The sequence below is a fragment of the Dipodomys merriami genome, unplaced genomic scaffold (assembly GCF_024711535.1).
Source record: "Dipodomys merriami isolate MVZ:Mamm:240054 unplaced genomic scaffold, mDipMer1.0.p SCAF_703, whole genome shotgun sequence".
NCBI classification, from domain to species: domain Eukaryota; kingdom Metazoa; phylum Chordata; class Mammalia; order Rodentia; family Heteromyidae; genus Dipodomys; species Dipodomys merriami.
The window spans coordinates 349,250-369,978 of NW_027206295.1; the positions used below are offsets into that span (position 1 = coordinate 349,250).

At 46.7% G+C, this 20,729-nt stretch overlaps 1 protein-coding gene across 1 annotated transcript in view; it reads right to left on the bottom strand.

The window, feature by feature from the left end:
- Positions 1-20,729, bottom strand: part of LOC138817904 (F-actin-monooxygenase MICAL3) — a 158,053-nt gene that overhangs the window by 66,751 nt on the left and 70,573 nt on the right. The window contains exons 13-17 of the mRNA XM_070008675.1: positions 20,196-20,392; positions 18,945-19,057; positions 18,794-18,856; positions 18,155-18,331; positions 5,462-5,648 (exon numbers count right to left, since the gene is read on the bottom strand). Coding sequence (XP_069864776.1) covers positions 5,462-5,648; positions 18,155-18,331; positions 18,794-18,856; positions 18,945-19,057; positions 20,196-20,392 — 737 coding nt within the window. The remainder of the gene's footprint in view (positions 1-5,461; positions 5,649-18,154; positions 18,332-18,793; positions 18,857-18,944; positions 19,058-20,195; positions 20,393-20,729) is intronic.

Here is a 20,729-nt window from a genome sequence, read left to right on the forward strand (position 1 = left end):
GGACCGAGGGATCACTGGAAGAAGGGGAAGATGAACCGTTCCAGGACACGCCCCCGTCTGATCTACTTCCTCCACCCGGGCCCTTCCCTCCAAAGTTTCACCATCACTCAATACCATCAAATCCATCCATGGACGAATCCATTGGTAAGGTAATAGCCCTCATGATCCAAGCACCTTCCCAGAAATTACCAGCCTTTGGGGGATGTTTCAGATCCAAACCTTGACACTAGCCAATGCTGAATAAAATCTCTTACAGAATTTCAAGGATTTCAAAGAATATTTGTTATGTATTGCTTAGTCTTCCCCAAATAAGACTTCCCAAACAGCTAGTGGCAATCAAGCTCTTAAGTTCTCTTCCTTCCTTCCTCCCTCCCTCCCTTCTTCTCTTCCTGTCAGTATTGGGGCTAAACTCATCAGGCCTTTTGCTCTCAATTAGCTTTTTCACTCAAACTGGCACTGCTCAGGCTGGCTTTAAACTGTGATCCTCAGATCTCAGCCTCCTGAGCAGATCAGATTAGACTTGAGCCACCAGCACCCAGCTGCTTTTCCTTTTCTTACCTAAGTCTTCTCCGAGCATAGATTTCTCCATCATGCAATAAACTGGCTGAAGTACAGGCTAAAACTTTTATTTTAAAATTCCATTCTTTTCTCTTGTTCTATGTCCTAACAGATGAGGGCGCTTGCTTAAGTTGATAAACATTAGATTTGGAAGCAGATACAGGCCCACTGTCCTCTCTGCTATCCTACATCAAGAATAACTCACAGGAGACTGGCCCCATTCTGGAACATTCTGGCCATCAGAAACATGTTCTTCTCCTTCTGCTAGCCAGTTCTCAATCCTCTTCCAAATTCTCGCCTAAGCTCAGGTAAGTCATTCTGAGCTGCTTTTCAGCGTCACTGGCTTCCCGATTTGAACTTCTTCAAGTTATAATACACACTTTTTGACTTGACCTTCACCACACACTCTGAAACTGTCGGTTTTGCTTCATGTGCTCTGGACTTGTCATTTTAGCCAGAATGTGCTATGGTTTGGATCCTGAATATCCCCAAAAGACCTATGTACTTAAAAAAGAAAAATGAAAAAAAAAGCATGGTCCCTCGGGTGGCACTTCTGGAAGCTGGTGGAACCATTAAGTGGGTGTCGAGTGCCTTTGACGGGACTGTGGGAATCCAGTCTCCCCTCTTTTTGGCTTACTGGTACCGAGGTAAGCAACGCTGCTTTGCTGTGCTCTCCTGCTGCAATGTGCTGCACCCTCATGGGCTGAACAGCAGGAGGCCCATCACTTACGGAGGTAAACCTCCACAGCTGCAAGCTAAAAACAAACTTTGCTTTACAAGCTGATGAGGTATTATAGCAAGAGAATGCTGACATAGTATGTAAGCAACTAGATACACATTTATGTATACTTTATCCACATCATTGAGAGAAGGTAGCAACCATAAGCACATACCTGTGGACAAAACTATTCATGGATCAATGGCTGAACTTGACGGTTCTTTCCAAGCAGATGCTAAGGTTTAAGGCAAACTAAAATAACCTAGCATTAGGGTATATATCTGTCTACCCTATTCTGGGAGTCAAAGGTTTAATCCAGCCGATAACACTATGGGAAAAGTAGAATAGGACATTTGATACCTAAATATCCCTCCACTGCAGAAAAAGGACCATGGGAATTCTTTCTCCATTTTGAGTTATTTTCTTGTTCCTACCAACAGGGCTTATAACAGAGCTTATTCAGTATCAGGAGGGCAGAACGATAGGAGCGATTGTCCTAATTGGCCATTCTCTTCATGGCCAGCAAATCACCTTACAACACTGCCTTGAAGGGATTTATTTGCATCTTCTAGTCATAGAGAGTTCTTTGCCTCTTGGGGGATGCTAAGTCCCTTCAGTGTCCTGCAGGAGTAGAGGGGAACTCATGGGTACCTTTGAGCACCTACTTCCATTAACTGTTGGGGTCTCTGGGTGGCCAGATGGCCAGCCTGTCTCCACCTATCTGAGGGTCTCTGGATGACTGGATGGACAGCCTGCCTCCATCTATCTGAGGGTCTCTGGGTGGCTAGATGGCCAGCATACCTCCATCTATCTGAGGGTCTCTGGGTGACCGGATGGCCAGCCTGCCTCCATCTATCTGAGGGTCTCTGGGTGGCCAGATGGCCAGCCTGCCTCCATCTATCTGAGGGCCTCTGGGTGGCTAGATGGCCAGCCTGCCTCCATCTATCTGAGGGTCTCTGGGTGACTGGATGGCCAGCCTGCCTCCATCTATCTGAGGGTCTCTGGGTGGCCAGATGGCCAGCATACGTCCATCTATCTGAGGGTCTCTGGGTGACTGGATGGCCAGCCTGCCTCCATCTATCTGAGGGTCTCTGGGTGGCCAGATGGCCAGCATACGTCCATCTATCTGAGGGTCTCTGGGTGACTGGATGGCCAGCCTGCCTCCATCCAACTGCTATCTACTTGCACTTCTCTGCTTTGTACCATGCCAAGGCTTTTTCAGACATTCGCTTGAAATGAAACGACAAAAGCAGTAAAGCAGGCCCCCAACAGTAAGCTGTCTGCTCCTCCAACTCAAGGTGTTAAGAGGCTGCTGCCAAAAGGAGGTGACAACACCAGTCAGTATTCAAGCAGCTTCACGAAGCAGAAGTCTGGGAACTAGTTTAAATCTGCTGTCATCAGTCTTAGGCAAGAAATAAGACTTCAATGGACCTGTGACTCTCCTTCCGTAAAGACAACAGGATGTACCCTATGGTAACCCTTTTATCTCAAGATTGCACCATGGGGTTTAAAAGCAAGTCAGGGAGATGACACAGGCAAATGACTGCCATTCTCATTCCTACTGCCACCAAAAAATGCTATGATAATCTGATGACTTTGGAAAAGTATAAGAGTATCTGAGAGCTCTGGAGAAAATAGGAATAGAAGGAACATTTCTAAAAACAATAAAAGCCATTTATGACAGACCAATAGCCAATATTATACTTAATGGGGAAAAGCTACAACCAATTCTCCTAAAATCAGGATGCCCACTGTCTCCACTCCTCTTCAATAGTCCTAGAACCCTTAGCCAGGGCAATAAGGCAAGAAAAAGACATTAAAGGGATCCGCATAGGGAAAGAAGAAGTTAAACTATCCCTTTTTGCAGATGACATGATACTATACCTCCACGATCCCAAAAACTCCATCCCCAAACTCTTAGAAATCATAAATCACTTTGGCAAAATAGCAGGATACAAAATAAACCCACAAAAATCAGTTGCCTTCCTATACACTGATAATGTACAGGAAGAGAGGGAAATAAAGGGAGCAACCCCATTCACAATAACCTCCCGAAAAATAAAATATTTAGGAATTAACCTAACCAAAGATGTAAAAGAACTATTTAATGAGAACTATAAAAAGTTAAAGAAAGAAATTGCAGAAGACACTAGGAAATGGAAAGACCTCCCATGCTCCTGGATAGGCCAACTTAATATAGTAAAGATGGTAATACTTCCAAAACTAATATACAAATTCAACGCAATTCCTATTAAAATCCCAATGACGTACATCACTGAAATACAGAAAACAGTCCAAAAATTCATATGGAACAACAAAAGACCTAGAATAGCCAAAACAATTCTAGGGGATAAAGACAATATGGGAGGGCTATCCATGCCGAACTTCAAACTCTACTACAGAGCTATAATAACAAAGACAGCATGGTACTGGCACAAAAACAGACCCGAAGACCAATGGAACAGAATAGAAGATCCAGAAATAAATCCACAGGCCTACAGCCAGCTGATATTCGACAAAGGAGCCAAAGACATACAATGGAAGAAACACAGCCTCTTCAACCACTGGTGCTGGGAAAACTGGGCAGCCACATGCAGAAAACTAAAAGTGGACCCCAGCCTATCACCATGCACCAACATCAACTCAAAATGGATTAAAGACCTTAACATTAAACCTGAATCTCTGAAACTACTGCAGGACAGAGTAGGAGAGACACTTGAACTAATAGGCACAGGAAGGAACTTCCTGAACAGAGTCCCAGGGTCACAACAAGTTGGAGAGAGACTCGACAAATGGGACTACCTTAAAATAAAAAGCTTCTGCACAGATAAAGCTATCGCAACCAAGCTAGAAAGACAACCAACTAATTGGGAAAAAATATTTACCAGCAATATATCAGACAAGGGGTTAACATCCTGTATATACAGGGAACTCAAGAAACTAATCCCTCCCAAACCTAACAAACCAATTACTAAATGGGCAAGGGAACTAAAGAGGGACTTCTCAAATGAAGAAATAAAAATGGCAAAGAAACACATGAGGAAATGTTCATCATCCCTGGTGGTGAAGGAAATGCAAATAAAGACAACCCTGAGATACCACCTTACCCCAGTCAGAATGTCCCACATCCACAAATCAGCCAACGACAAATGCTGGAGGGGATGTGGAGAACGAGGAACGCTATTACACTGCTGGTGGGAATGTACACTTATACAACCACTTTGGAAAGCAGTCTGGAGGGTCCTTAGAAAGCTAAAGATTGACCTCCCTTACAACCCAGTCATACCACTTCTAGGCATCTACCCTGAACAACAGGAACCAATATACAAGGACACGTGCACCTCCATGTTTATTGCAGCACTGTTCTCAATAGCTAGGATATGGAAACAACCTAGATGCCCCACCACAGATGAATGGATCCAAAAATTGTGGTATCTATACACAATGGGATATTATGCAGCCATTAGAAATGACAAAATAATGGCATTTGCAGGGAAATGGATGGAGCTAGAAGGAATCATGTTGAGCAAGGTAAGCCAAGAATGAAGAGACAAACAGTACATGGTCTCCCTGATAAGTGGATGCTAAATCCAAAATGTTAGGTGATATGACAAAACTAACAGGACTTAAGAAACAAAGAACTCCCACTCATCTGGTTGAACCACTACCAAATATCCCCATGCTGCTGATCACATATATGGTATATAACATGTGAGCACTGTTATATATTACAGACTGTGATAGACAATTTGCTCCAGGAAAGTTAGAATGAACTTGTGACTTTAAATGAGCATCATTATTCCACAATACTGTGAATTTCCGGAAATTATGTAATCACTTAATCACAATCAAAAAAAAAAAAAGAACCTTGGGGAAGGGAGGGAGGGAGGGGATGGTAGGGGGAAAACAATGGAGGGGGTAACAATGTTCAAGAGGAAGTGTACTCATTACCTCACTCATGTAACTGTAACCCTCTGTATAGTATCTTTACAATAAAAAAAAAAAAGAGTATCTGAGAGAAAGAATAGAGGGAGATGGATGCAAAGGGTTCAAATGGATTTTTAAAAAAAACATGAAAAAACCATACACCTAGAAAAATGCAGGAAGGGCCTGAAGTTCTCAGTCTAAACGGACAAAAGAGCCCTTGCCCTTCATTTCTAAGCACAGCAGAGGCACGGGGCTCACCATCTTCAGTGTCATAGGCGTAGGCTGAGAGGCGCAGGGTGGTGGCGCAGAACTCGCACTTGAAGCAGCTTCGGTGGAAGAACTTGCCCTCAGCACTGAGCCTCTCCATCACATATACCCGCTTCTGGCAGAAATAGCACGTGTCGCTGCCGCCCAGGTTCTGTGGAAACTCTTTCTTTATGGATCCCTGTGGGGGAGTAGGGAGGAATAGGTCAGGACCAGGTCTCTTGGCTCCTTTCTGGGCTGTACAATCCCCTCTGCAGGTGAAGCCAACCCTGGCCAGTGGTTGTATGTAGAGACAGACCACAAGTATTAAGTGGCTACATGTGTTTTGCTTTTGGTTCTCCCGAAGAACAGCATCCTCCTACAGTGCTACACCCACAACCCCCTCCCAAGATCCTCATACAAGGTAGGATCCTCATCAGTGACAATCAGCAACCAGCATTTGCTTCCTCTGAAGGATCCAAGTGTACAGAATGTGTTAACAATCAAACTAAGTTGTTCTGACCAAACTGGAGGGCAGCATAAATAAATATTCAATGTGCTTTCCCATACATCATTCTAAACATCCACTGCAGTCCTAAAACTTCAGGAAACCTAAAACAATTAGCACATGGCAATACAAGTAAAAATACAATATTAAGCCCCACAGAGCAAACCAGGATTGTTCCCCAGAGCAGCATCATGGCTACTGACAGTGCCTTTGGGATATCTCTTACCAGTTCCTTCTTGTCTAGAAGGGTTTTGGGTTGCTCTTTCCTTTGAAGCTGATTGGCTATCTGCTCAGCCAATGAGCTCACTCCGCCCGTGTACATCTTTATATACTTCTATTGGTTGGAGATTACAGAATGACCAGAATGAAGGGAAATGAGAGGGGAAAAAATAAATTAAGAAGACAGAGGGAAAAAAATCTTTGAAATGTATAAAATGAATACACGGTGCAGCAGCAAACCATGCCAACACAGTGCACACAAGCAGGGAAACTGGTGGTGAGCAAACTACTGTGTCAGTGTCCACAAAGGGCCAGCACAGACAGGAGCAGCACTGTGGAAGATGATCTTCCATGGTGAAGAACTTGGTCCTTTGGCTCTTTTGGAATATGCAGCTCTGGGGATGGGAAAGTAGAAAACAGGATGGATGCTAACATGGGAAACAGGGCCTATGTCCTGGGAACTCAAACACAGAGTTCAAGGGAACAGCTCCATGCTGGTGGTAGAAACCTAGACTGACACTGTACCACAGGATGGCAGAGGCCTGGAATGCTGTATTTCCTCATTTAGAAAGAGACCCAAGTTCATTCTTCCAGTGGCTGGGTCTCCTGGTAGTCACCGGTGTTAAGAGTTACGGCATTTATTACAGAGATCCTTGTCCTTCTCACCTGACCACAGTGCCTGTCACACACCTCTGTTGGACCAGACTTCCACCACTTCCCTGTGGATGTTTAGGGGCGGTTCAGGGCCTGTGTGACCTGCCAGGGCACTGGGGCTGGAAGCCTTCTAGACTGGGTGGGGCACTGGAATCACATGCTACAGCCCACAGACAAGTTGCTCAACTGGTCCTAGGAAGTCAAAATGCTTTTCTGGCCCAGAAGGAATTGTTTTTATAGATTGAAAAGGCTACAGAAAAGAAAAGAAATCCCTCCAATGAATTCAACCACGTTCTGGCAGGAGAAAACTCCTACATCTGCCTGGTAAGCCATCCTGCCAAGAGGCCTGGCACCCTGGCACTTAGCCCCAGATCCTGTACCCAGAAATTTGGTCCAAGTCTTGCTGGCAGTCCTGCAGGGTCTTTTTGTCCAGGTAAAAATGGCTGTGACACCAGTGTGTGCAGTTCCTTTTAAGAACTGCAAGGAGCAAGGGGTCTCCCCACCAAGTGCGCAGGGCCGTGATGCTGACCTAGAGACATACCAGGCACAGTCATCCTGGAGATGGTCACCATCTCCTGGGGAAGTAGCTTCACTGGACAAGCGTGCAAATCTCACATGGAAGAGGACCCCTGGCCTGAGCATGTCCAGGCTGGAGGACAAACAAAACCATTCTGGGATGACTTACTCTATGACCTGAGGACATCAGAGGCACAACTAAGAAATCAATTCTTGATTTGCTCAGCCAGGGTTTAGATGGAAATAGCAATCAATTTTAGTTTCTAACTAAAAAAAATTAAGGAGATTGCCAAGGACTGGTGTCATTCACCCACTGAACTCACGGATCATACCCTTGGTGGTTGAGGAGACAAGTGGCTCTTAGACCCAAGCCCTTTTTAGACAGGGTCCCCGCAGAAACCACTCAGATCCAGAACAGGTGCATACTAGCGTAGCTGAATAGACCTTTTGAGAGCTGACACTGAGAGAGCAGAAAATTGCCTTTCATTCTGAAGCAGAAAAGTGAGTGTTGAGCAGATGGTAACCGTCAGGCCAGGAAGCTGCACAGCCCTGGGCTGCCTGTGTGACAAGACCCTGCTCTCCCAACCAAGCAGCTACAGCCTGGGGCTGCCCACAGGCTGGCCATTCGTCACGCTCTGTTCTCTGCGATTGTGGCCACACTGACACCCCCCAGCCCCATTCTCCCCCCCCCCCCCCCCCCGCCAAGAGAGGTAAAGACTCAAGTTCTGTTTGCTTCTGGCATGACAAGCAGATGCTTTCCTTCTGCCCACTCTTGGAAGTTGAAGTGGAGCAATTGCTCACTTACACCACTGTACCCCACACACATGCATAAGCTGCCACACATACACACTGCATGGTCCTGTCCTGCTCAGGGACAGGAAGCAGAAGCACAAAGGGCAACAGCCCCTCTTTCCAAATCTTATTATAAATGCCCCGAAAGCTGGACTGGCACTGCTGAGGAACCACAGGGTTCAAGAAGCGCCTAGAATACTGCATATTCACTACTCCACCTAAGAGGTGGTTACCACATGGTTCATATTCTGTAACACATACAGTTATAAAGACACAAGTTAAAAAAATGCCTACCCTTACTGGACACAGTTAAAACACAACCACAGTGGGCTTACTGGGACAGACCTGGAGGTGTTAAACATTCAATGGAAGCTAGCAGCCGCCTTAATTAGGTGTCTACTTCAGTCCCCATCTTTTCCCCTGTCCCCCCCACATGCACACACAACTAGCTTCCTGGTGCTTAGGCCGAGGATAGGTCTTCATCCAAGCCCACGCAGGTGATGCACGTGAGTGGATGAAGCAGAGGCTGCAGAGGAAAGAGGGGGAACCAGACCATGCTACCTGTCGGAGGGAGTCGGAGGAGGGAGAGGCGGGGCGGTGGGAGGAGCGGAGACTAAGGGAAAGTTCCCACTGGTCAACAAAAAATCGACGAGAAGGTTCAGACTCTGGCTATAAAATACAAGATGGAGATAAAAGGAAACATTAAAAGTCACAACCCAAACGTCATGAAATTTGGCAGTAGAGCTTCCCGGTCTGGACCCTTATCTGAGAACCTGTGTGCTAAGGAAGTACTTTTTGGTCCCAGAAAGCTCGAGTGGCTCCTGTTTGTTTTTCACCTGCCCCTCCTCGATGCTTCTAGGGCACTTGGCTGTGAACTGCTGTGGACCTTCATCTTCTCCACCCACCTTCACTTTCTCTGTGGGTAAGGCGGCCAGGTGGGTGGTATTCTGTGTACAGATGCATGCACTGTGTATGTACACCCATCCAGGTGAGTCAAGATTTCTCCTGGGTGAAGAGATTCTGCTACTACCCCTCACTTCATAAGCAGGCACGAGGCACAGCGAACAGGGCTGGGCATGCTCCTCCTGCATAAAGGGCAGGTACAGGCCTCTCCTCCTCTGTGCCTCTGCTTGCCAAGGAGCCAGCTGAACTCGAGTAATAATCAGAAGACTTCTCTTGCCCGCTGTTGGCTGCAGTAAAATCTGACCAAAATCCTCAGCAACGGGCCATGTGGTTAGTAACTCCACTCCCAGACAGTGAAGCTTTGGAAAGCAGTAACTATTTACCAAGGTTCAGGGTGAAGTACTTTCAGAGTGGGAGAGACAGAAGTACTGTCTGTCATGGAGGTAACAACTGGAGTGGCAGTTGCCAGGTGTCCCCCAGGCCACCGCTCTGGGTACTCAGAAGCTCTGTAGTCCTGGGTTGACCAGGAGTTGTCTCTGTGAAGAGTACCACCCCCCCAAAAAAAAGGCAGGGCAGTGCACACACTAGGGCTACATGTGAAGGGAAGTTCTGAAAAGAACGTAAGCAGTGTCGCTCACTAGCAGAATCCCGTCTGAAGTCTTGTACTGAGGAATCCAGAAAACAGCTCCCAGAGAAAAAGAAAGAAACCTTGTCCTCTTGGCAGTGCAGCCTTAGACCTCAAATTGTATCTCTCCTACTACTCCACACACTCCCCTCCCTTCTGTTTTGGATGCTGTTTTACAGCACCTCATTAGCTATGTACTTCCCGAGATGTGGGCCACTGTCTTGCTCCACGAAAATGTCTGTCTTGGGCTGGGAAGGTGGCTCAGTGGTAGAGAGTTTGCCTTGCATGCCTGAGGCCCTGGGTTCAATTCCTCAGCACCACATAAGCAAAAAGAAAAAAGCCGGAAGTGGCGCTGTGGCTCAAGTGGTAGAGCACTAGCCTTGAGCTGAAGAGCTGAGGGACAGCGCCCAAGCCCAGAGTTCAGGCCCCACGACCGGACCACCCCCCCCCAAAAGAAAGAAAATGTCTGTCTTGGTGGTGCTGATGTTTGAACTCAGGGACTTGTGCTTGCTATGCAGGCATTCTACCACTTGGGCCCTGTGCACCCCTTCTGGCTTTATTATTTTTTTTTAGGTAAACTCTCACACTTTTTCCGGGAACAGCCTGGGACCTCGATCTATCACCACACAGCTAGTACTACAGACATGTGCCACCCCTCCTGACTCATTTTCTGAGATAGAGCCTCACCTTTTTTTTTTTTTTTTTTTTTTTTGGCCTGGAATGGCCTAGAACCTTGAACCTTCTATCTCTACTCCCAAATAGCTGGGAATCGAGGTGTGTGACACCATGTCTGGCCCCTGCCTTTCCTTTCTTTTCCTTTTCTTGTGCCAGTCCTATGGCTTAAATTCAGGAACTAGCTGCTCTCCATAACTTCCCCCCCCTCAAGGTGATGCTCTATCACTTGAGCCAGGGCTCCACCTCTGGCTTTTTGTATTTGACTGGAGATGAGAGTCTCCTGGATTTTCCTGTCCAGGCCTGCTTTGAACTGTGATCTCAGATCTCAGCTTCCTAGGCAGCTAGGACGACAGGTGTGAGGCACTGGTACTCAGCTCTGTCTCTTTTTGAGAGAAACACAATGAAGAAGAGAGGAAGAAGAAGCTTGTGGGAGCAAAGCAGAGCCACCAGGAGGTGAAAGGTCCGGCCACTCTGCCTGGATCCCGCTTCCTCTCCCTAACTAGCACACACCCTGGCAGCACAAGGCAGCCTGCTGACACTATGATCACAGGGCATCATGTTCCCAGTACACCCCCAAATAACCTGATGTACTGCTTGGTAGTTACTGAATTCCTCAGAGAGCAAAGGCATCGGTAAAAACAATAGGGAGGGCTCACATGTTACTGTCAACCAGGGACCCTCCACTCCAGCTACAACAGAAAAGTTTCCTAAAACAAGCAGGGCTTAGGCATGTCTGCCACTGAACAACTACATGATGCCCTGCTGCAATCAGTGATTCTTCCCCTTAGTTTTTCAGAAAAGACCAGTTATACATTTTCATTATATGACCCCCATCTTACCATCTTCTTTCCCCAAACCTCTCCATGCTCCAAAACTCCTCACTACTTCAAATTTCGTAACTGTCAAATGTCACCTGCTTATTGTCCTAGCCCCTTCCCTGAGGAGCTCTCCCCGACAGTCAATGCTGATTGACCACTAACACATATTTTTAGGTTAGAGGTAATACAGTATTGGAATAGGAAAGGGGGACAAAAAGTGGGGAATCATCAAGGGCCTGTATGATAACAGGCTCTCTTCAGATCAGCATCCAGTCCAATGCTAGGCAGACGAGTGCTGTCAGTGAAAGCTGTTTGCGTGAGTTGACACTGCTAGCAATTCTGGCCCCTGGCCAGGTGACAAATGTGCAAAAAGCAGGGGGGGAGGGGACAACTCCCCGGGCCCCCTTCCCCGGGCCCCACCGCAGAGCGTGCCCATGCCACAGGTTCATGCTCTTTTACCCTCTCATGGTGGGAACTCTGCTTGCCACGGCTGTCAGCATCAAGATCCCTGTAAGTCTGTTGACGACAAAGTTGAAACTTAAGCTCCATCCACATGCTCCATATAAACCTACTAAGTGACAGTGTGGGATTCAGTGCCAGAAACTCAGTCTGTTTCAACTTCTCCCCCACCCCACCCCCTCCACCATAACTGCTCCCCACCTAGCGAACCATAATCCCATCTAATCAATCCCACAACCAGGGGGACACAGCCACTCTGCCCACCTGGCCACTAATGAGCTCAGCCACATAGATGAACTACGGTTAGTAAAAAAGGGTGGAACGAAAATGTCTTTCACACTGTGGCATTCAATGGAAGGTTTAGAAGGTAAGGCAGGTTGGCAGGGTGAAGCTCTCCATAGCACGACATCAGAAAGAAAGGTGGGGAGTTGGAAACTGGCTGGAATAAAGAACCATACAGCAGCTCAGAGGAAACTTCAGGGAAGGGAATGGCCCTACACAGCAGCACAGGACCAAGGCATCATTTATTATGGAGAGAAACAGACAAAGACTGGAGGTACTCTCGGGTGACAGAGAAGAATATCTATGTGAGACAGGTACCGGCTGCTTTGCCGAGCTGAGGAAACACTGAACATAGCCATCAGGACAGGAAGACCATTGGGACATGGGGAAAAAGATGATCCCCCGCTTCCTACACAGTTTGCTGCTCACGACCTGTCACAGGTGGCGTGGGCTGAGCATGAGCTCCAGAATCAAAGGCTCAGATTCATTCTGGTCCTTTTACGTACAGCCACTCTCCCCTACGCTTCTGTCTACAAACCGGAGGTAACGGTAACACCACCTGCCTGGTATAGTCACTATGATACTGTCAGAGATAATACGTGAGAGAAACTTAAAGATTCCCATCCGCATTGCAGCAAATGCTCAAGGCTTAGTTCCCACTCGAGGAGAAAGTACTACACAGTAACTACATCTTCCATGCTCAGTTTCTAGAACCAGGGATGGGAGGTGGGCCTTTAAGACCAGATAGATTACTAGTGGATACCTTTTAAATAGGCCAACTGATTTGAGAAAGCATCTTTCCACCTACCCTGCCGCAAAGTGAGCAGTTTATTTTATGAGGTCAGTATAGGCATTCTACAACCATACTTTATTTAAGCGTGCTTGGCACAAATATCAGCTCAAGTGCTTCAGAAGCCACATCTGCTCCAGAGGCAGCTCCTGGTTATTTGCCTGAGATGCAGAAGGGGCTGGAGAAGCAGGACTAGAATGCATCCAGCCCAAAGTTTCCAAACATGCCCCTTAGCCATACTGTTCTATACAAAGCGGAGGGGGAAAAAAGGCTGTGTAGAATGTGGTTCTTTAAGAATGTGGCTTACACACATAGTTTCTGTGCCTCCAATCTGTGGAGACTGCAGCTTTCACTTTAGTTTGTGGCTGCACGGCTGTATAGCCATGATGGATGAAACACCCGAGTCTGATATATAGAAAACTATCCTGCAGTGCTGTCAGGAAGCGGTTATCTGCAGCCATAAAAGTTGCTTCTGCTATGAATGTTTTCCTTAAACCGTCTTTCTCTTTAACAGCTGTCTTTGAAAGGAGGGGACACCAAAGCAGTGTCTACTCAGGCAGGCGGCAGACAGACAGACAGACAGACACAGAGCATGCAGAGGATCACCTGTTGGCCACCGTGTGCCCAAGAGGGAGGCGGAGTAGAGGGAGGAGAGAGGGTGATCACTTTTTTGGGGCAGGTCCGAGAACAATCCTTTTCCCGTCGCTTTTATACCAACAGACACAAACAGAGAGAATGTTGTTGAAACGGTGGTCATGTGGTGCTGCAAAGCATCTCAAGAGGCCTGGTCCTCATCCCTCCACCCGCAGCACATCACTGGGAGGTCAGAGTAGCTTATCATGGTCTCCTGGCCTCCAGGTTGGAGTGGTACCTTTTGCTAGGCACAGATGGCATAGGTACTAAGCAGTTGGTGAGGACTTGTGGGATAGTGCTCTGTAAATGCCGGGGGTATGGCTTTATCAAGGAAGCTGGGGACCCAGAAATGGGCTTGGTTGTAAGAAAGGGCGGCCAACCCCTCTAATGAGTATGTCAAATGACTCAAGAATGAAGTGCGTTTTGTTATCTCAATATCGCACATATGTATGTCCATGGCTTTTCCTGTTCTGCTGACCCCCTTTCTCCCCTTTCTAGTGAGTCTGTCATCAGAAAGCCTCTGGTATTTGACAAACCAACACACATTACATAGGAATTCTTTTCCTGTGCCTAATGGCTGTGTGGGGCAGCGTTCAGGTAGAAGTTGTGGAAGTCATGAAGCCAGGGAAAAAGACCCCCTGCCTGTTTGTTCCCACTTCACATGACAATCTGCTTCCAAACTTCATGCTGCTTATATGCAGTTTGTCTTGGTGATGTACTACTGAGATCAAAAGGCAAAGGGTAGGGAAGGAAGAGTCATACTGTTTACACAGGAAGGCACTGAAGAGAGGCCACTGGGAAGCAGGGTAGTTATTCATTCTTTCCTTCCACAGGATGACCTAAGTTGGAACGGGCGGGCCCCTGTGCCAACTCAGGCATTGCTGTGAGGTCTGCCACACCCTCTGCCTTGGTGGGAACCACTCTGAGAGAATCACACAGTTAGTCGTAGCAAGGTGTGGTTCCTCAAGTCTCCTTTCTGGAGGGGAGAGGAGAGGCAAGCTGCCGGGCCAGGAAGACAGTGGCCCAGACACCAATCTCTCTGTCCTCAGTCTCCGGTGCCCTTGGGACCAGATGAGCTTAGAGGGCTGGGAGTTAACACCAAGAAAAGTCTGGATGTAAACATTACACATTCTATGGGGACAAAAGCTCAGTGGGGTAAGCACTTCCCAGTGCTACCTCTCCCCACACACAGAAGCAATAGTTCCCACTCTAAGCAACCCCAAGCACTTGAGTATCTGACAAGAGTTTTTATTGCTGTGGTCTCAGTCAGCTCTTTCTCGCTTCAATCCCTGTTTGACTGTAATATTTCTGTACTCCTGCCCATATAGTGTACCAAGTGTTCTACCTCATTGATTATAACCAGAAACTCCCCAGACAACAACCAAAATAGGCTGGGACAAACAACATCTCCCCATGGAACCTCACGCACCACTCAGGCCACACGCAGCCTCATACACTTGAGTGCCTGATGCTTCTTCAGGCTGGGCATCAGTCTCTGCTGGGGCACAGGCCCTGGGTCAGCAGCCTCCCTGAACCACACGTGCTGCCCACATTTCCAGCAAGCCCGCCAAAGCTGCCAGGCACAAGCCAAGTGCAGCCATCTGCCCACCCATGCAGAGATCACTCCTGACCTTGCTGCTCAGTTCCCATTCTGTGTGCTGAGAGAGGGATCTGACTTAACTTTTGCCTGGGCTGGCTAGAACACAATCTTTCAGATCTCTATCTCTATTTCTTGGGATTACAGGAGCTAGCCAGTGAGCCAGTGTGCTTTTTTTTTTTTTTTTTTTTTTTTTTTTTAGATACTGGGGTTTGAACTCAGGGTCTCATGCTTGCTGGATAAGCAGTCTGCTACTTGAGCCAAGCCCCAACTTTTGACCTCAATCCTTATGAACAATTTCCACACCATGTTCCCAGGTACAGGGAAAGAGGAAGTTTGACTTCAAGACATGACTTTAAGATTCCACCTGAACCTCACGGGTCCCGCTTTCCATGTGACATATTATTTAAGAGGTTCAAGAGGACTGAATGCAGTTTAAATAAGTCCTCACTTGTCGTTCCCAAACACCTCCCAGCAACAGGCCAGCTACTCCGCAGCACAAGAGGCTTTGTGAAGGCCAGCCGTGGAAGACGCTATTGGAACCCAGGATCAGCTCATGTGACCTTTCAGCATCCTATCCTCTCTAAATGACACCAACTACAAGAAAGCGAGCCTAGGCTCCATCCACTGTAGCAGAAACTTGCTGAACAGTAACACTGGGAAAAACACAGTAAAGGCCCATTCACTCTCTGACAGATTTTCCATTACCAGGTGCCAGTACTTTTCCCACACTGGATCCAGGAGATCCAGTGGTTTTGTGTTTGTTGTAGCTGTCGAGATAGAATCTTTCTTACTATGTAACCCAAGCTGGTCCAGATCCTCTTGCCTCATCCTCCAGAGCGCTAGGATTACAGGCATGTGCCACCATGCCCAAATATTCTGCTTTCTTTGCTGTGCTGAGGATGGAACCTAAAGCCTTAAGCACTGTACCACTAAACTATATCCTCAGCCCCCCCACAAAAGAATTAAATCTGGACAAACCTCCAAGGGAAAAAAAAAAAAAAAAACCTCATGAACATTTATCTCCAAGGTTTGAAATAAAATAATTATTTATCCGTTTCATGGGAAGGCTCTGTTTTCCCAGGCCTTGCCAATGCAGAACCCTCCCTTCCTCATCACCAGGAGACATGCAACCAAAAAGCCAACCAGGGACAGATGTCACACTAGCAAAGTCCCAAAGGCTAAAGTACTTAAACAGCACACCACTTCAGTCAGCTTCATCACCAAACTAACTGCCCTCTTAAATCCCAAGGCGTTAATCAAATCACAGAATCAAATCAACATCGTCTGTTACGTGGTTTCCCAAGACAAGCACTGGACACAGAGCTTTCCCGCCCTTGCTAATTAAGATTCTCAAGTGCAGGCCTGGACATGGGCTGGGGCAGCAGCAGGAGGTGGGAGAGAAGGCTGAGCGGCAGCAGCCTCCTGTCCTGGTCCCCAGTCAGTTCCTTTACCTGTTTCCACTGGGGGGTAGGAGCAGGGCGACCCTGCTCAGACAGGCAGCAGCTCGGCTGGCTGACCCCACGCTCCTGTGCCGGCTGTGACACACAGGCCATGAATGCGTGGGACAGAGGACATGGAGACAAAACAAAATAAAATACATTAAGGCAAGAGAAGACACAAAAAGGCACACACACACATCTGTGAGTGTGGTAGCGATAGGGTATAATTAATTCTAAAAAGTCACACTATAAGGAAAGAAAATAGCCTCCCCCAAACCAAACAAGTACAAAAAAGGAAATCGAAGTTGCAGTGGTTTAACTCAGTGCTCTGTGGGTCCAAACTACTAATTATGATTTAGAACACCAAACTTCTCTCCCAGCATTAGGAAAGCAACTCTCTGGGGAAGCTATAGAGGGAGTCTCCAGGATACCTCTAATGCTTCCTTAGTGAACAGTCACCTTTCCGGTGATCTACAACCTTCAAACGCTAATAACCAAAGATCAGATGTGAGACACTAACTGAAGTCTGACTCGAAGCAAAGCTAGTGGCGCCTGTCTGGTCTAAGCGAATGATGGTCTATCAGTATGTAGAAGATATAGAGAAGGGGCCTCAAGCCCTCTGAAGTTCTGTAAGGCGTTTTCATCTGTGTGAATCTCAAACCCAAGCTCCTCTTCTTGTAAGAAGCTTCAGTGACTTTTACATAAGCAAGGGAGAAACAAGACAGTTCACATCAGATGCTGTCTAAACTCTCTCACCTGACTTCAGGAATACAATGTAGTATTCAAAAATGTTCTCATTTTAGCAGTGCCATAGGAGAATAATATGCAACATAACAAAATAACTTTATCGTAAGATGGTTCACCTCCCTATCTTGTAATGAAAGATGAGAAACGACTAAAGCATCCAACAGTAGAGAGAGATGAACAGGAGTATGGTACCCACACATTGTAGAAGATGCCTGTAGGGAGTTTGGAACAACATGGGACTATGGTTGAGGTTAAATGAAAACCAGAAATACAAGAGCACATGTTAAGACTTATACCAGAAGCGCACAAAAAAAAAAAACCAGAAAGTAACGTAGCAAGATATTGGCAGAATTGTAGTTGTCTTAATTTCCAGGTTTTCCTTAATATGCTTGCATCTATTCACTTATTCATTTATTTTTCTGCTGGTCCTGGGGCCTGAACTCAGTGCCTGGGCACTGTCAGTGTTGTTCACTCAAGGCTGGCACCACTTGAGCACAGCTCCACTTCCAGCTTTTTGGTGGTTAAGGTAAGAGTCTCATTAACGTTCCTGCCTGGGCTGGCTTCAAACTGCAAATCCTCAGATCTCAGCCTCCTGGGTAGCTAGGATTCCAGGTGTGAACCACTGGCACCCATTTTTTTTTTTTGGGAGATACGTTTTCTATGTACCTTAGGCTGTTCTTGAACTTGAGATCTATCCAGTCTCAGTCTCCCAAGTGCTGGAATTACAAGTGTTTACCACCATAACTAGGCTTATTTTATAATTTATACTTCTATCATAATTTAGGTATGTATGTATATACATACACACGTACACACACACTTTTTAGATCTCTCTGTTGGCCTTTTGTCTCAGATCCCTCCACTTGATCTGAGATGAAAACAGCCTTACTGTGTAATATGGGTTTAGAAAATGCTTTTTGCTAAAGTCAGACAAGAGGAACACAGGCCCAGTTGTGAATCCATAAGACCCAGTCCAAGTCATGGGCCAGCTCATCCCACTGCAGGCTTTTCTTCTTGTCTGATCTGGCCATCCTGGTGATTAGCTTACCTGTCTCCTGACGCTACTGGACTGTGCAGACGGTGCATTCTCCTCGAATTTGGCCAGGAGTTGGGTTGCCATATACTTCACTTTGTTCTGGTTGCCAACAGCAATGTCCATCCTCCTGTCCGTCAGAGTGCTCACTAGTGTTGGTCTTTCTCCTCTGCAGCTTCGGGGAGCTTCCTCCTGCCAAATGGCAAGCATCCAAGAACCAGGTTCTGTTACAGGGGCCTTCCACATGCTTTTCCCTCAAAGGAGTATGATCAGGATTTGAGTGAGGGCTTTCCGTTGAGCTTAATATTACTCTTCCAAGAGTAATATTAATATTAATATTAATATTAATACTCTCTGGATGGTAAGCAAGACCCAGGGACATGGGGCATTCACTACAGAGGCACTGAAGACCCAGGCTGGCCCTCAAAACCCAGGGAAGCCAAATGTCTGATTCCGAAGAGCCAAGAAGGCCCAGAGGCTCTCTAGAACATTAAACAAGGGCAAAAGTCCACCAAGAAAGGCACCTGCCCACAGAGATTCTCATAAAGGATGAATATATAAAGATCTATCAATAGCAACTTGGGAACTAAGAATTTAAGCTAAAAAAGCCAATTCAGTATAATTATTCTATAGCAAACCCCAGATAAATCTCACCTCCTCTGACTGACTTGTCTTTCTCCTCTTGCCAGTCCCTTCTAAGTCCTTTTCCTTTTTATCCTGTATTGAGAGAGGAGAGAAACTGCATCATTCTGATCACCATACTTGCTATTCACTCGGCAGTAACAGGTCTCCAGCACGTATGTACCTTGGGCGAGCGCTTCCGAGAGATGGTCTGTCCGAGTTTGCTCAGGAAAGAGATGGGGGATTTGGTGCTGGCTATTAGAACTGCCTTCTCCTCAGCATTCAGATCCAAGTGATCTGTAAACAGAAAGCAGCAATGTTCTAAGACTCTAACAGACCATTTTCCTTTGCAGGAAGTTCAAGGAAAGGTATCTCCATAGGAAAGGCCACAAAACAAATGCATGCTTGGGTCTAGATGCTAAGTCTTCTCTTCCATCTATACATACAACCAATACAGTTTAGTTATCAAACCCTGAACTTCTGCTTTTCAAAAGCTAGAATCTGCCTGTGGCAGTCATAGAAGAGTGCCACAGCCTTGCCTTGGTGAGGGAAGTTTCAGAACAGAGACAGGGAGAGAAGGGAAGAAGAAGAAAGGTGTGTGATTCAAGGTACAAGCAGTGGTGACAGGAACACGTGTCACCCTGCTGGGTGCTAACAGAGGCAGCAGGCTGAGGAGTCCTAGGGGCAGGCGTCATGAGAAAAGCTAGAGGGAATGGTTACAGAAAAGAGAATGAGTCTGAGGAGACAGGGCACCAATGAAAAGGACATCATTACACATGTTGCCTGGTGTGGAACGACCAAAGTTCATGAGAGATGAGCAGACAGAATTAGGGTCACACCATGTCTCCGAGCTTAGGCATGAACAGAGACCACTTTCTCAGGATTGGGTCTGAGAGGGAATCTGGGAAAAGGAGGTAGAAACAAGAGAAACAGTTAAAGGCAGGGCTTGGTGGCCATGACTGTAATCCCAGCTATATGAGAGAAATAGGTAAGAGGATCATAGTCCATGGTCAGCCTGGGGGAGAGGCGGGGGCGTGGGGTGGCGTAAGACCTTGCCGAAAAATAAAAAAGTGAAAAGAAGGTGGCATGCCTCAGGCGGTATAGTGTCTGCCTAGCAACAAGGCCTTGGACTCAAAACTCCAGTACCCCCAATAAATAAACAAATAAGGTTGGATACGAATGACTTTTGCATAGTTATAGGCTTAAGTAGGAGATTTTGAAGAGAATGGACAGAGAAAGAAAAAAAAAAAATCAATGAAGCAAGGTTTCCAGAGACTTGTGCTGGTGGCCAATAGTCTAAAACAGACTAAGGCTGAGCTGGTGGTACCTTGCCCGGTGGCTTTAATGTAGCACACACTCGGAAGGAAAGAGGAAAAAAGACTTCAACAGCTTGGCGGGAACCTAGGACTCCAACCCCACGCCCCAGGACCCTTACCAGCGCAGGAGAGCGAGTCCTTGAACATCTCGTAGAACTGCGTCAGGTACATCACCATGGACAGCTTGTCCGGGGCTCCCACGGATGCCATGTCCTTGCCGGTCATGATGGGAGGGATGCCCAGCTCCTTCTCGGCAATGTCAAAGGCCAGCTGGTTATTCTTCTCCACATTCTGCTCATCCAGAGAGTCAAAATCTCTGAGAAACAGGACAAGGAACCCAGAACTGAGCTAACTGTCCTCAGATCAGAACACACAGTCTCTGCTCCCTAGGAGCTGGGAGCCTCAGAGCTCTTTTTCCTGCTCTTACTAAAGAAACACATAGCATCTAAGGGAGAACTGACCGGATCTACCTGCTAAAGGAAAACCAGAAGAAATGGGAAAGGCTACTGTCCTTTTTCTAGTAATATACTTTTTTATTTAGTAAAATGTAAGCCTATGATAGGAATGATCTTTAATATGTATTCTCCTACACTTGATGTCTCTATTTTGTAGACATAAATATAGAACTCATGTTCAAAAGGGACACGAATCCA